Below are 17,103 nucleotides of genomic sequence, written 5' to 3'. Positions count from 1 at the left end.
GCTGTGCTCCGTGGTTTTTCCCGCAGTGCTCCGCTCCTGTTGGTCTTAGCGTGATGATATGTAGCCTATAGCCTTCCTCGATAAATGGGCTATCTAACACCGAAATAATTTTTCAAATCAGACGAGTAGTTCCCGAGATTAGTGCGTTTAAACAAACGAACAAACTCTTCAGCTTTATAATATTAGTATAGATAAAATTAGTATAGATGATAAACAAACTTTCATACTTAAATATCCTCCAACTTTACGATCTCATCATTAAATTCTACTTAAATTGCAATCTTTACCAAATCTCACAATTCAACTAGTATCTAATCAGAAGAAATAAAGTTTCGTATTATTCTGATGTTTAGACTTTAGGCTCTACACAGACTAGTTTCATCAAAATCTTTTCAGTAATTTTGGCTTAATTGAGAAATAAACATTTACTAGAACATCCAAACTTTCGTCTTTATTTTAAAACAAGCTGGCCGTCTTCAGGCTTCCAAAAATAACGTTATTTCACATAAAAACAGTAATTTTTGCATCATAATCAAATATAATCTTTGTCAACTAGGACACTGTGCTTATACTTTATATCTATAGACAAATAATTTTTAATATTGTCTCAGTTATTATCAAGATTACATCATACAAACAAAATGACATATTAACGAAAATCAAACCTTGGAATTTTTACTATAAAATAATATAATCTGCATTAGATAAATTGGCTTCAATTCAATTCAAACAAAATTGTTTATCTGAAACATTATAACATACTATACAAATACTGTATCAATGATGCCACCTATAAAAGCTGTGGCAAAGGTGCCACCGCCCGCCTCCATTTATTAAAAGTTCCAATATGTAACATTTTTTAAATATGTATACAAAAAATAAGAATAGCTTTGCAGATCGCGATTTTCACTTATAATACCACAAGAGCTTCAAAATTATCGGGTATTTTCCGATAGGTTCGTTGCAAACAAATGAAGGAGTCAAGTTTTTAGTCAAGGTTAAAAAAATCACGAGCGCGAAGCGCGAGTGATTTTTCCTGAAAAACTTGACGACTTTATTTGTTTGCAGGGAACCTTGAGGGAAATGCCAGATAATTTTGAAGCTCGTGTGGTATTCGGGAGATTATTTTTCCGTCCCAAATGTCGGCCAATAATTTCACAATTGAATTGAACCTGTCAGTTTGACGTCAACGACCAAAGAAAATTTTCAAAAAATTATCAGTATAATACTTGGTATAATACCATGTAGGTTGTACCACGTGACGTCGAATGGTGCAATTCTATTGGTCGATATTTGGGTCGTAAAAATAATCATATTAATTCAGGAGGACCATAGATTATCGCAAGCGTTTGGAAATACAGCTGTACCTACTTTATGGTCTAAATCTAATGTTTTAGAGAAAAACCACTATGTGTTTAATCATACCATTGTTATAATATTCTTGATAAAAATATTATCAGCTTTTATTTTTTATTACAATAGGAGATTACGAAATATTCTTTAAATTTGATGACATGACTCGGCAATAAAATTATGCCATCACTACTTTTAAGCAGTTTATAAAAAATACATCATTGCAACAGTTCACACTGTGTAAACCATACAAAAACTTATCTAAAGCAAACGTGGCAAAGCAAATAGACTGAAAGTAATTGGTAAATCATGCTTCTCGAGGAATATTATCATATTATTGTCTTCTCAAAACACAATTTGTCACATTATTTTATTTTAATTCTCACAAGAATACACCCAATCCATCAAAATATTTTTTGTAATAAGTTTTAGAACTTCAAATCCCATCTCTAAGTACCTTCTATCAGTTTAAATCATGTTTTTTTTATAATGTCTACTTATTAACTTACCTACTTGATTTAAGATTTTGATGACGTATGACGTACGTCTTATGACGTATTTAAAAAATTGCCAAATAAGAGTGATGAGTTGTGTGCATGTGGGTGCGTGTGCGTGTGTGTATATTTGTGTAGTTATGTGTGTGTGTGTGTGTGTGTGTGTGTGTGTATAGTACAATAATCTTCTTCTTATATATAAAAATGAATCGCAAAATGTGTTGGTAAGCGCATAACTCGAGAACGGCTGAACCGATTTCGATAATTATTTTTTTATTATATTACTTGAAGTACGAGGATGGTTTTTATGTAGAGAAAACGTAAATATGTACCACGGGCGAAGCCGGGGCGGACCGCTAGTATACTATATAAATTACTTTTAACTTATTATGTTACTATAAATAACCTACGGACCTAACTACCTAATATAGTATTACAATCTTTTAGATACCAGGAAAACATGAAATGTTGAAGAAACTTTTCCATAATGCCACGTTATTTCCTAAATGTATATAAGACACTGGGGGTAACTAAAAATACATTATCAGATAAGGAATATGCGTTTAATAACAATATTAACACTTAAATATATTTATTTATTTACAATTCTTAACAATTACTTATATTAAATTACGTATATTGTTTTGCAGTTTCAAAGAGAATAATAATATGATCAAAAATATAGGTAGGTACATAATTATTATGTGTAGATAAACTGTACTGTTATGGCTGATTTCAATAAAATCTTTTGAGTACCTACTCTAAAAATCGCAAACAATTTTTCATATTCGACTTTTTCAAGACTTTTCATTGTCACAATAATAATTATAATAGACTAGCAAACCGGGCGAACTCGTTTCGCCACCAGAGACACCTTTTCTTTGCTATAAACCTCACGGAGCCCGAGACCTTTCCAACGAATGCAAAACCGTGGAAATCGGTTCGTGCGTTCTGGAGTTATACCGTCAGGAAGGAAAACCCGACTTATTTTTATATAGTAGATTATTAATTACACGATAAAATTGTATTGTAAAACTTTAAAAGAAGTAAGAAACATTATAGACTAGAGTAGATAATTTTTGAAACAAAAAAAAATCGCAGTCGGATGAAACCCTTTAGAAAAGGAGGGGAATATGATAAAAATGTAAGGAAAAATAAATTACGGTCAATCCGAGTTCGGGAAGTGGGAGGGGGGAGCTTTCAAGAGAAAAAAATGGTCTCTCTCGATTTCCGACAAAACTACAAGTCCTACGGAAAAAAGTTCAATGGCAAAGTTGTAGGTAATAAAAGGATCTACAACTTTTGTATTAACAATTTTTTCACAAAACCTCAAAACTTAGGTGAAAAATTCAAATAACCAAGTTTTTGGTTTTTTATTTTTATCTACTTCAAAATTTATTGTTTTTCTACGAAATTTGGTGAAAACTTACTTTATTATGTCCCAAATACACTGTAATTTATTTGATTGAAAATATTTATTTTTTCGCCTTATTTTGAATTAATACCAAAAAAACAACCTAATTTTCAATCGAAAAGTCACCCGTCAAAATATCAGTTTTTTTCAAAAACTTGGGGTGCCTTTTATTCATTGAAATCTCTACTTTCATATGGTGTAAAAAAAATAAACACCACGATAGTAAATGTTCTCAGGAAATGCATACAAATAGTGTGAAAATTAGCTTTTACTAAATCAGGCACACTTCTCGAACTGCCTGAAATGTTTTTATCGACATGAATTTGCTTTTGAATATGCTGTAAAATATTAAACTTAGAACAGATAATTATTTTTCTTTTGAAATATTACCGAAAAACCGATACAAGAGAAGATATAGAGTTCGAGAAGTGTGCCTGATTTAGTAAAAGCTCATTATCACACTGTTTGTATGCATTTCCTGAGAACATTTACTATAGTGGTGTTTATTTTTTTTTACACCATATAAAAGTAGAGATTTCAATGAATAAAAGGCACCCCCAGTTTTTGAAAAAAGCTGATATTTTGACGGGTGACTTTTCGATTGAAAATTAGGTTGTTTTTTTGGTATTAATTCAAAATAAGGCGAAAAAATTAATATTTTCAATCAAATAAATTACAGTGTACTTGGGACATAATAAAGTAAGTTTCCACCAAATTTCGTAGAAAAACAATAAATTTTGAAGTAGATAAAAATAAAAGACCAAAAACTTGGTTTTTTGAATTTTTCACCTAAATTTTGAGGTTATGTGAAAAAATTGTTAATACAAAAGTTGTAGAACTTTTAATTACCTACAACTTTGCCATTAAACTTTTTTCTGTAGGACTTGTAGTTTTGTCGGAAATCGAGAGAAACCATTTTTTTATCTTAAAAGCTCCCCCCTCCCACTTCCCGAACTCGGATTGACCGTAATTTATTTTTCCTTTTATTTTCATCATATTCCCCTCCTTTTCTAATGGGTTTCATCCGACTGCGATTTTTTTTATCTTTTCATTATTTTTAAAGGCTTCTACCCCAGTCTATTACACACTTTTAGTATCAAAACATTACATATCAAAAATAATTCCTTCAAATATCATCATATAGATAAGACTAGGATTTGCACAAAATTTTATTTGTTCGCATATCACCTTGAACTCTTAGACATATTTTAATGGTATTTTATAAAATAAAGCACTTTAATTTTACTTATTAAATTTAAAAGGCGCTCGTTCCCTAAATATTAAACTAGAGCTAGATATAACTTGGACCTTATTATGAAGGCACTTCTTTACAATAGAAAGTTTTACTCTTCTTTATTATATTAATAATTATTATTAAACATGTACATAATACGTTAAACACTATTTTCTTCGTAATAAATATTTTATTTTGAACTGAAGCGAATATTTGCTAGTAGGATGAAATAAATAATAAATTATTTGAATTATCAAATGAATAGTTGGATCATAAATTTCACTATAGCAACTTATATTATAAAGAAAAAGAAAAATAGATTGGATGTTTGTTTGATGTGAATAAACTGAAAATTACTAAACCGATTTTAAGCAATATCTTCACCTATAAAAGGTGACTCTATATTATTTTATACAAAGTATCAGCTTGAATGATTTGACATAGATTACGCAATTTCAAAATATTTTTAGATCGAGCGGTAACTTCTTATGTAGATAGTAAAACTGAAAAAAGCTGCACTTTAGACATTTATAATTATTTTATCCATTCCAGTTATGTTACTTTTTCAAACTATTAATTTACATTACAACCACTTCCAATACATCATCAGTCCATAACTAACTATTTAACACAAATTTTATCAAATACACAAGAAATACACTGCAGTTCAAAATAAAACTAATTGTAAGCATATAAGAACTAAATTATAATAACTCTTCTAAAGTCTTATACCGCCCGTCGACCTCTCAATCTATCCTGTATCTGTTCTTTAGATAGACCCTTAGTTTCGGGTACTAAGAAGATTCCGATCAAGGCGTCCAATATACCAAAAACTGCGAAGACATAGAAGCATCCGTAGATACCTAGTTCCTTGCTCATGAAGGGAAACACGCCGACTAGAAGGAAGTTCAGAAGCCAGACCCATTCCATCACTATCATTGATGCTAAACTTTGCACCTGGAATGAGGAAAAATTGAGATATTAATGTACTTAATGAAAAAATTGGTTGTTTGTAAAGTAGGTTTACGATCGAGATGTTTACGTGATAACGTCTTATTGGTGGCAGCGCTCGAGATGAGACGGTAGATCGGTCCGTCTCTCTCTCGTTATACCTGCGATCGCGCTCGTGAGGTTTTCGTGTGACACAAGTTTCTGAACATGTCACCCGACTAAAACGTTATCACGTTAAAATAAGTTAAAAATTTACGTTAAAGAAACCAAATGCATCTGACACTTAAATTAAAACTTTAAAAATAGTAAAATGTCTATTATTTCTATACAAATATACATATTCTATGCTCTATAATTTTATAATTAAGACATTGTTCACATTTCCGCCATTGTACCAAGAATACAAAAAATACCTACAAGAATGAAGTTTATTTTATGCTAGGTAGGTTGTGCCTAGAAAAAAAGCAGTTGTACAATCCAGATTATAAAACCCTAGTGTCATATTCATCAAGATTTGATTATCTGTAAATATTTTACGCCTGAAAGAAAGTTACGTAAAGAAAAGGCAGAGAGTATTTATTAGGCGTAGATATTTTGAAGCGAGTAAATATAAATTATCGATTTTTTTTTGAATTCAGAAAGTTATGCTAACATTCCTTAAAATCTAAATCACTTGACGGTCATATAAACCAACCTCAGCCAAAAACAGCTCAGCCAGCAGCACATACGGCACACTGCCAGCTCCAAACATGAACACGAAGCAGAAGACAAGGATCATGACCGCTGTCACCCAGGCAGGGGCGATGTTCGTCTGCATCAACACTCCCATGCTGATGAGGCAGATCGCCACTATGATGGAGGAGCCGATGATGAGGGGCTGGAAGATAAAATTAATAACTGTAATTGTCAAAGTCAAAAATTAATAACATTAATTTCAAATAGTCTTATAACAATTTACTACTAACTAACGACAGTACAGAAATAAATTATACACTAGGCCAGCAGGCAGTAGCTTTATCCACAAGCCTTCTAGGGTTCTGATCCACCAGTAAAAGTAATTTAAAATCGTTGCACTAGTTCCCGAGATTAGCGCGTTGAAACAAAGAAACAAAAGAACGAGAACAAGTATTATATTACTAGTAGATGTTAATTTGCTGGCTTGGCTAAAGATCTAACATGGTAATGTTTTGGTAATAGATATTTTAAAGATTGGTTGAATAGTTTCTAAGTTAAATCAGAACGAACAAAAAAGGCCCTCTTTACATTAGTTAAGATAGTCCTATTTTTAATATAAAATATTCTCAATACATTACCTTCCTCCCAAATTTATCCGAGAATAAAGCGCAGGACACACATCCACACATGAGAACGAGTGCGAAAATCACGGAACACATGTGCGACGATAGACTCGGCGCCGCTTGTGAGAATATCACCTTAGCGTATACTTGCACTGCCACCATGCCCATTAATACCTGGATAAACATGGAAACAAATGAATAAGACCAAATATAGTTGAAAACTCAGAATTGTGGTATTTTCTTGGGTTTGATTTTATGCGAGTTACATTTAGAAATTAAAAATTTTAACGGATTTTAAACGCGATTTATTCACGTGTCTCCCCGTGACCACGCTCGCTGCACAGTGTGCGAAACGTTGGGATAATAAATAAAAATATAATGAATAAATCTCGTTTGAAATCCGATAAAATTAGAAATTGTGCTCTCTAAGAATGTACATACCATAGAATTTTGAAAAAATACAATAAAGTCTATATTATCGAAAGAAATGCAATAATTTATTTATCTATTTGCATGTAAATTTAGTCTAAGAATGAACGATTTATGTTTATATTTTGTGATTTGAATGTGTTGATTGTAGATGGAAATAAATATTTTTTTAATAATTATTTTGTAAATTGGCACTCACCTGAAAGGATACTGTCAATGAAACAATAATGAAAGCACGTCTCGAAGTTGGAGAAAACACTGTAAAAATATACGTCATAAATTATTAAATCTATAGTTGTATATTAATATTGTAAAGCTGAAGAGCTCACTCTATTGCAATTTAAAGTAAAAGCACATTCATAGATTCAACTAGACTTCTGCACTCAAGTATTTGATTATTCCGTTTAATTTTTATATCACTAATTTTTAAAAAATACTTACATAGCATTTTATAAGCTGGCATTTTCTCCGTATCATTCTGTACTTCATTATCTTCATCATTTAATTTTTCTTTCTCGGCTTCTTCAAATTTACTATCTCCTAAAATAAAAATATTAAAAAACTAGTATTGTTTAAATTACTTAACTTTAGTAATGACAATTAGTTGATAAAACTCAACAAAAACTCATTTTGACCAACTTCTATCTTTTGTGCCTACCTACTTATGTTTAGTTTATATCAGCAAGATTGTGTATCCATATTAGGTCTTACAAACCGATCTGCGAATGATCGTATTGTTTTAGACAATTAATATGATAATATCGCAAGATCGTGAATTATTTAATTAACATTATTTTAACCGACAGCCTGGTACAGTACGCAGAACGGTGGTGGGATTCTAATCCTAGAAGTCGTAGATTTTAATTGCCAATTGGGACTAACAAATAAATTCGATACTTCGACAGAACCCAAAAGGCAGATCGATTACGTGTCCAGAAAGACAATAGATTAGCGAATAAAAAAATATAACGCATATCTAACAATTGCTCACAAGGAGAAACGAGACTTATTCTGAAGAGACACATATTCTGAACATCAAAGAAACGTAATTAAAACTTATAAATATGATTGAATATTTACCACTTATAGACACGAGTTCAACAGAAGGTAACAATTGTTGTTTAAGTCTAGATAATTCTTCTAATACTGCTTTAGACTCTGGTGATACTCCTTTATAATACGCGATGGATTGTCTTGCTTCCTGAAAATTGATAATAAGATAAATTACAAAATAAAGAAAACCGAAACCGAAAAAGTATACAATCACTACAGAAAATTATGTCATAACAATGTGTGACAGAAATGTTAGTTAAAATTGAATTCATGATCAACTGTATCGATTTGAGTGTGAGAGCAAATTTTAGTAATTATTTTATGTAATAGAGACGATTTTGGAGGAAATATTTAGATTTTTGTCACAAAATAAAAATATGAGGCACTGTCCCTATCAAGTCATGATAGCAAATTTTGTATGAAAACGAAATACCTTGCGAATATTCTTGAAATTAAAAAAAATAGTATCACTAATTAAAAAAAGTGGCATTACCTCTTCATTATTCTTCATAAACAAAAATACAGGACTCTCCCTGGCCGACATCAAAAGCGCCGCATACAACAGGCAAAAGAATATATTAATCCAAATGATGTATTTGAAAGTGAGTGTCCAGCCCATAACAAATGAAACGAAAATGCCGAAACAGTAAAACGCCATAGGAGCTGAAAGAAAATAAAAGCAATTTATATAAAGAAAAAAACAGAAACAATGTTATGAGATATAATTTTCTATAATAATAAGGGGTAAATGAAGAGGATGCTTCTGTACATAAAATACCTATAAGTCTATTAAGATATACAGAAACTTGATCTATAACGTAAAGAAGAATTAATAATAATATTATGAAATCATTTTCTTTAAAACTAATTATTGCAGCTAAAATCTACCACTAATTTTGACTGACCGGTTGGCTTGGTTGGTAGTGACCCTGCCATCCAAGCCAGAGGTCGTGGGTTCGATTCCCACCCGGGGCAAATATTTGTGTGATGAACATAGATGTTTGCTCTGTGTCTGGGTGTTGATTATCTATTCATTTAAAATTATATATGTATGTTTATCAGCCATAACACAAGCGAAAGCTTAGTATGGGATCAGATCGTGCCGTGTGTGAAAATAGTCCTGAAATTATTATCAAACATATCTGTTACAATTATTTTACCATTAAATGGTAAATTTTAATACAACACTAAAAGTATAATATCGTTTATGTGTAAAAACTTCAAAATTACCTGTAGCCAAAAGCCCTCGTATTGACTGATCAGCAATTTCAGACACAAACACTGGGCTATGAACAAAGGAGGCTCCACATGCCATGCCACCCACAAACCTTGCCAATAGAACGAATATAGCTGACGAACTTAGATCCACTGCTAGCCATGATAACTGTTCAAGTAAGAATATATATGATTTAGAAGAACAGGGTTGGGTTTAGTTTGTTTAATCACAGAATGTTTAATAGTAGCTAACACCACTTTAACGACGAAATAAACCTATTGTTGAAATAGTGATTAATATTGCAATGGATAAAATATTAAGTATATGATGTAACGGTTTGAAATCAAGTAGGTAAATAATGAATAAGTAGCATTAATTGACCAACTAACCGAAATGCGTCTACTTTATAGTCCCGCAGTAGGTAACAAGATTTTGTTTATTTTACCTTTATAACTTTTAATTAAAACTCTATCACTAGTTCAGGTTTCATAAGAATTCGTGCACCTATTTATCCATTAATATAAATTTCCTACTTCTATATTTTGACGAACATACTCCTGTACCTAATTCAGTTTTCCTTAAAACTTCTCCACCTGTTTGTACTTTTTGCCTTATATTTTCTTACTTACTAATACCACATATTTTACCTATATGGCTATATCTTGTAACAAAACTCACCACAAACGGCATAGCAATACACAGACCACCTTTCTGCCTTCCCAGACCGTTTATCACCGGACCAGCAAGCAGAGTCCCAACCATTGCTCCCAAACTTGGCAGACTGCCAAGTAAGGAACCTTCCACCTCTGTCATAGGTTCTGTTAATAGTGTTGTAGTGTTCGACGTGTATTGGTGAAGAGTGTACGATGGCCAGACGTACAGAACGCCTGTTATGAAATTCCCGAGGGAACCTGCAAATGAAGATAATGTATAATGTATTGAATAAATAAATATTATGGAATTGGTATTGTGTTTAATTTAATAACATTCCCAATTTTTTATTTTTGAACACTAGAAAATTTTAATACTGTTACAGTTTCTGAACAATTAGTTACATTATAATATAATGATAATACATTATATGAAATTAGTTATTACGTATTATATTATTATTTGCGTAATTTTTAATCGTATATACTAGAACCTCAATCATAATTTAATAAAAATAAGCCTATAAAAAAATGTGAGTGATAAAATATTTACAAGATTTATGAAGTTTATGAGTCCCTTATCGTATCATAAATCTAAATATATTACACTTTTATTATAATTATAATGCTTTCATTTTTTTTTCAATGTTATTACATTAACACTATTTCCGTGTTAAATTTTCTTATAATTTTAAATTAATATATATATAAATTTATAAAAAATTCGATCACGAGGCGGGACTTGAACCCGCTTTTTTTCATGCCAATCCGGGGCGGACGCTTGACCAACTCAGTCACCCGTGATGCCGCCAGAGCCTTCTTATAAGTTGTCTAACACTAAATTAGACAACAAATTAGCTATTACACAGTACAGTTTACGCTCAAAAATAACTTTTTAAAATCTTTGTTTAGATACTCAATACAATATCAAGATAATTAGGACATTATGACGAGCATATAGCAAATAAAAAGATATTCTAAACAGTAAGCAATCGCTATAAACTCGATATATCAATACAATTATTGTTCAATAACAATACAAAGATAGTTGTTCTCAAAATAATGCATAGATAACATTCATTACACAACTCAAGATAATGAAAAAGGCCATTGTACTAGGATACGAGAAATATGCAATAGAATAAACCTAGATATTGTCACAGATAATATTATAATTATTCTATACTATGTATATTATGAAAATGCATAACATACAGGCACAATATACCTTTTTCACACTTTATCACATTTTAACATAAATCTATACTTAATTGTTATTTCACATAACTTTTCATAAACAAATCCCCAAAACAAACTCATACTCACATGCCAAAGTGACCTGATACTGCCTTAATTTGCCCATTTTCGTGTGTTTGTCACCTCATACCGTCGTAGATACTGAAACCAAGATATGTCATCATACAACTGTAACTATTACGCGAAAATCAAATATAATATTACATAACTACTAGCGGTCCGCCCCGGCTTCGCCCGTGGTACATATTATGAAAAATAGATGTTGGCCGATTCTCAGACTTACCCGATATGCACAGAAAATTTCATGAGAATCGGTCCACCCGTTTCGGAGGAGTATGCAGACTAACATTGTGACACGAGAATTTTATATATATAAGAAGAAGATATCTTTATCGTGATAAACTCTTGGATTATATTATGAATTTTAATTTAATATAAAAAACTGTATGTTTTTTGCTTCTATACTAATATTATAAAGCTGAAGAGATTGTTTATTTGCTTGAACGCGTTAATCTCAGAAACTACGCATCCGATTTGAAAAATTATTTCTGTGTTAGATAGGCCATTTGTTGAGGAAGGCTTTAGGCTATATATCATCACGCTCATCATCAAGTTTGAATTAAATCTGTCCGTTAAAAGTGTGTCACAATGAATTCTAAGGTTTTGTTACATAAAAACATACAGGAGAAGCTTAAAAACGTGTAAAATTGAATTGAATTGAATATATAATTGAAAAGTAATGAAACTTTTTTGTAACACACAAAAATTTTAAATTTATGAGAGCAATACGCGTGGAATAAAATTAATTAAATAGTTTTGAAAAACTATTATCAGTAGAATAATTTACATTCTAAGCTATATATTTTTCAGAATTTACAAAAAAATCAATTATTTTGTAGTCTTTAGGTATATTATTATAGAAACAAAAATCAATTTTTCAAGCGCTGCGTTAGAGAGATTTTAATCAAAATTTTATTTTTAACAATTAATGCAAATCATTAAAATATAGTTGCAACAAAAATCCACTAAATTCCGATCTATAATTATTTTTAAATAAGTCATTTCAAATTATTTAAATAGGTACATCGAAAGCTAATTATAAATATAAAATAGCTTCTAACAAAAAATATATTTTTATCAAAAACTAATGAGACTATAACTATTATTCATATCAGATAATCACTTACCCCTTTTAATAATTTATTATTATGTATATTAATAATAATTAAATTAATAAAATATGTATTACTTCGTCTAGATCTGACCTGCATATAAACATCTGTAGAAATGATAGTATGGTATCTTATCATATTTTTTTTATTAAGAAAAGTCTTATCCATTTGAAATCTCTCGCTATTTCAATTTATTCTTATTGTGAGATTTAATTCTAAATATATGCAGTATGCACCAATGCAATTTAACCTCATATGTATTTATTTTTAAGTACCTAGCTTTTTTAAGTAGCTAGCAAGCGGCTTCTACCGTGTAGTCAAAGAAAATCCCGCATAGTTCCCGTTCCCGTGAGATTTCCGGGATAAAAAGTAGCCTATGTGTTATTCTGGGTATTCATACCAAACATTGTAATCGGTTCAGTAGTATTTGCGTAAAAGGGTAAAACATACATACACAATACACATACATCCATCGTCACAAATTTTTGCATTTTTTATATTAGTAGTTAATTATCTATATACTTAGGTATTTAAAAGTATGTAATCTTAATACATATACATATATATAAATCTCGTGTCACAATGTTTGTCCTCAATGGACTCTTAAACCACTTAACCGATTATAATAAAATTCGCACACCATGTGCAGTTCGATCCAACTTGAGAGATAGGATAGTTTAAACATGTAGGTACGCATACGGTAAGCCGGGGCGGACCACTAGTCTATATATAGGTATTTATTTAAAAGTATGTAATATATTTTGTTTAACAGCCATTTGTTTTCTATAATACAAGCGAAAGCTTAGTATGGGATCCGTTCGTGCGCTGTGTAAAAATGTCCTGAAAATATTTATTTATTTTATTAATTTTTAACCTTTAATAAAAGGTTATTCGTTTACATCAATAATTGCATGTGATTGCAAGATTTATGATAATTAATGAGAACATCGATTAATCTACAAAGAAATTATATCTGCTCTACATTTAGAGATTATACCTACAGATAATGTATTGATATTGAATATTTATATTTATTAACTCAATTTTAGATGTTTTCAATGAAATATTTTCGAGATACAAGCAGGCAGACAATTCATAAATGGAAATAATAATTTGGCAACGAAATTAACATATTTAATGAATGTAAATTTAAATAAGTCTCTTTCTTATTTTTTTATATCATCGTAATGCCAGCCTGGGTCAAGTTGTAAATATAAGAAGCATACAAACATACATAATGAAAAACAAAAACAGCTATGATAATATAAGGAGAGCTTATCATTAAAAGGTGATCTCTACCAACCAACACGGCTTTTTTCTTGTTTATTTTAACGTCAAAATACGTAACCATTTAAATAGTTATCGTTTTATCTCGTAAGATATCGTTTGATTTATTTTGAGATTAATCTTGTCAAACTGTTGCTACTAAGTGAATTGCAAGATACGTAATAAACAAACTCTCGAAAGATTTAGTTTATTTTAGTAGTTTCAATACCTTCTAACAAAATGTATGCAGTTTATTACCCGTGTAATGATATCATATTCATAGTTAAATTAGTTACTTTGACGTAAGTAGGAATAAATTGAAATATTATTTTCAAAGCAACAATATTGCAATTAAATGAAAACACAAAAAATATCTTATTCGTAAGAAATCCTACTTATCGCTTGTTAACCGATTTTATTTTTATTTTTACGCAGGTATAAAACCACGGGGAGCATAACATATTATTAGGATAAGAATTCCAGCTTGTACTTAATATAATATGTACATGCTTTACAAGTCTTAATTTAAAAAAGGTTCAAATTTTTTTACACACTTCTAAGAAGTTTTGGAAGGATATGATGAAGCCTATTGTTTTCTAAACTACACCTACAAACTCCTAAAAGATACATAAATAACTATTAAATAAACTTCATAATATTTTATCTATCACAATGTTATAGTCCATAGGTATTTATGTAAATAATTTCACCTTGAAATTATGCAAATTAAGTATAAATATGGAATCTAATTACCTATGTAAAATTAAAGTATAGTCAGTTTGATTTTGATATATTTTCTTACATAAGTAAATACATAATATTATGTTGGTATATAAAATTCCCGCGACACTGTTTTTTTACCAACAAAAAAAATATATTTTCTGTGTATTTTTACATAATATATTAATTTATACACTCAGTTCGTTTACTGGCTGGTACCTATAGTATAAGAATGTGTAAGTACATTTTTTTTTATTTTCTTTCCTTCTGACTTATCTCTGAAATGGCTTGACAGATTATAAAAGGACTTTCACGGAAAGACAGCTAAAATTAAAAGGTAACTGTCTTACCACAAAAAACTTTAGACAGGGTTTATCTTTAAGCGCGGGTTCCCTTTAATCTGGTTTTGTCGTATTTCACATAGACAACTATTAAAGAGACAGATCCCTTTAAATTAAAAAAAAAAGTTTTAAAGTTAGACCGTGTTTAAATCGTTTTGTGGTTACACCATAAATGTTTATTTTTCTAAGTAATAGAATTAATAATCACGCAAAATAACATTAATGATATTTTATAAGTTTCCTCGATAAACGAACTATTTATCAGTGAAATAACTTTCAAATTGGACCCGTGGTTTCTGAGATTAGCGCGTTCAAACAAAAAAACTCCAGCTTTATACCTAATATCTGTAATCGCAATTGGTGTCATAAGTTACCTGTATTATAAATAAATCTCCAAAGGAATATCTACATGTTTTTTTCTCTTTTTCTTAAATTAAAAACCTGTTCATCAAGGCAGACGTCTGCACGGAAAATTTTTGGCAGTCATTATTCATTCTTTTTATAAACTGCACTTACCTATACAAGAATAATTATTATTGAAGTAAAACTTCTTTAGGCGCGTTTAAGATTTCAAGGTCGCGTGACGGCAATACCGTCACGTCATGGAGTAGAGCGACGATTTTGGTATTTATCTTTGAATCATGCCAAAGAAGTCTCACTTCGGACACGTGTGCTCGGCACACCCGATTTTTTTTAATTTTACACGATGTATTGATTAGGTAAATGCAAATTTGTAAAAATACAATCAAAACTGAATAAAGTACTGCGTTTTATAATGCCGAAATAAAGTAATTTACTGCCATATTGTTTTATCGATAGAACAGTACCTAATGATTCATAGCCGAATATTTATAGCTGATTACTATTTATAAAAACATTCGTTTTAGCATAATGTAGGTAAATGACCACAAGACCGCACAAAATTATTTATGTTTTTTATAATCATTAGTTGTTGTGAATAACAAATATTTTTGCTCTAATTTGTGATCAAAACGAGTGAATATTTTTGTTGTGGAATTTTTAAAAACAAAATATTTATAATCTATTAAATTCCATTTATTATAAATTATTTATAAAGTTAAATATAACTTATTTAAATTAGATATTTTTATGTTTATAGGTTACATGCACTATTTACGAGTTATTTTGTTGCAAGAATATCTCAATTATTAATAGTATGAATAAAAAATAAAACATTTGTCAAATATACATTAATTATTTAATAAAATCACTTATCCAGTATAATATAAAACAACCTCACAATACAACAAAAAACAACATACCTCTAATGTGAAAAGATTTGTTGATACAAACAACTTTACAACACTCTAAAACACGCAATTTTTAATTACTTTTTACACACGATTTTTTTATATATAAAAACACGTTCACACCCATGTATTTTTAGTCACTTATTTATAGAACTTCATTTCAAAATAATATTGAAAAAATTGTAGGTATATTATTCATAAATATATTTTTTGTAAATTTTTTTGCAATTTTTACATATTTGCACAGTCACATAGCACGTTGTAAATTTAACAAAAACCAGTACTGATACAGGTCCAATTACTCAATCGACTGACACCTCTATCGAATAATAACATTAAAATTCACGTTTTCGTATAGAATTTAAAACAAGTTCTCAATGAGCTAAGATAACATTATTTTATATACGATTACGCGTGGCTTCGCCCGTGTTGTAGAAAACTTATTTACCTATATACTTACTACACAAATACATAATGCAATACTTATTTTATATACAAATTATATACTAAAACCTTCAAGAACTACTCTATTAAAAATAGAGCGTGTGTGCCGACTGCCGAGCACACGTGTCTGAAGTGAAACTTCTTTGGCTAGATTCAAAAAGCAAAATCGTCGCCGTACTTAATGACGTGACGGTATTGCCATGACGCGACAGTGGAATTTTATTCTCAACGCGCCTAAAGAAGTTTCACATCAAAAACCATATCAAAATCTGTTGCGAAATTTTTAAGATCTAAGCATACATACATACAGACGGCGAAGAGCGTCATTTATACTATGTAGTGATGTTCTATGTACAATATAATTAAATAGACATAGTATACCTACTCGTTAAATTTATATAAGTTTATTGACACAGGTGTCTGCGCACACGCATAATTATGAAATCATTTGTATTCAAGTATTCAAAATCAATTTAAAGTTACATAGGCATTTAATCGGATAAGGAAAACTCATGGTTTTTAATGAATTCCGATTAAAGA

General features: G+C 30.1%; 1 protein-coding gene across 2 annotated transcripts; it reads right to left on the bottom strand.

Moving 5' to 3' along the window:
- Nucleotides 1–5,039: 5,039 nt before the first annotated feature.
- On the bottom strand, nt 5,040–16,997 carry LOC149477211 (facilitated trehalose transporter Tret1-like). Of its 2 annotated transcripts, XM_089710600.1 has the most exons (11): nt 16,132–16,997; nt 11,419–11,490; nt 10,121–10,353; nt 9,457–9,610; nt 8,720–8,889; nt 8,254–8,374; nt 7,615–7,713; nt 7,373–7,431; nt 6,760–6,918; nt 6,141–6,323; nt 5,040–5,452 (listed from the first exon to the last, which is right to left on the bottom strand). In XM_089710600.1, the coding sequence occupies exons 2-11, from the start codon at nt 11,453–11,455 to the stop codon at nt 5,222–5,224; spliced, it is 1,446 nt and encodes a 481-aa protein (XP_089566726.1). In that variant the 5' UTR covers nt 11,456–11,490; nt 16,132–16,997; the 3' UTR covers nt 5,040–5,221. The 2 variants fall into 2 exon arrangements, with proteins under 2 accessions (XP_089566726.1, XP_089566727.1); XM_089710601.1 differs by lacking the exons at nt 9,457–9,610; nt 16,132–16,997.
- Nucleotides 16,998–17,103: the final 106 nt, after the last annotated feature.

This window comes from Colias philodice, chromosome 25 (assembly GCF_061535455.1).
Source record: "Colias philodice isolate Cphi_HAF_F1 chromosome 25, ilColPhil1 Martin Lab GWU primary, whole genome shotgun sequence".
Lineage (NCBI taxonomy): Eukaryota > Metazoa > Arthropoda > Insecta > Lepidoptera > Pieridae > Colias > Colias philodice.
Note: the sequence above shows the minus strand (reverse complement) of the source record. Positions and strands in the feature narration are given on the sequence as shown.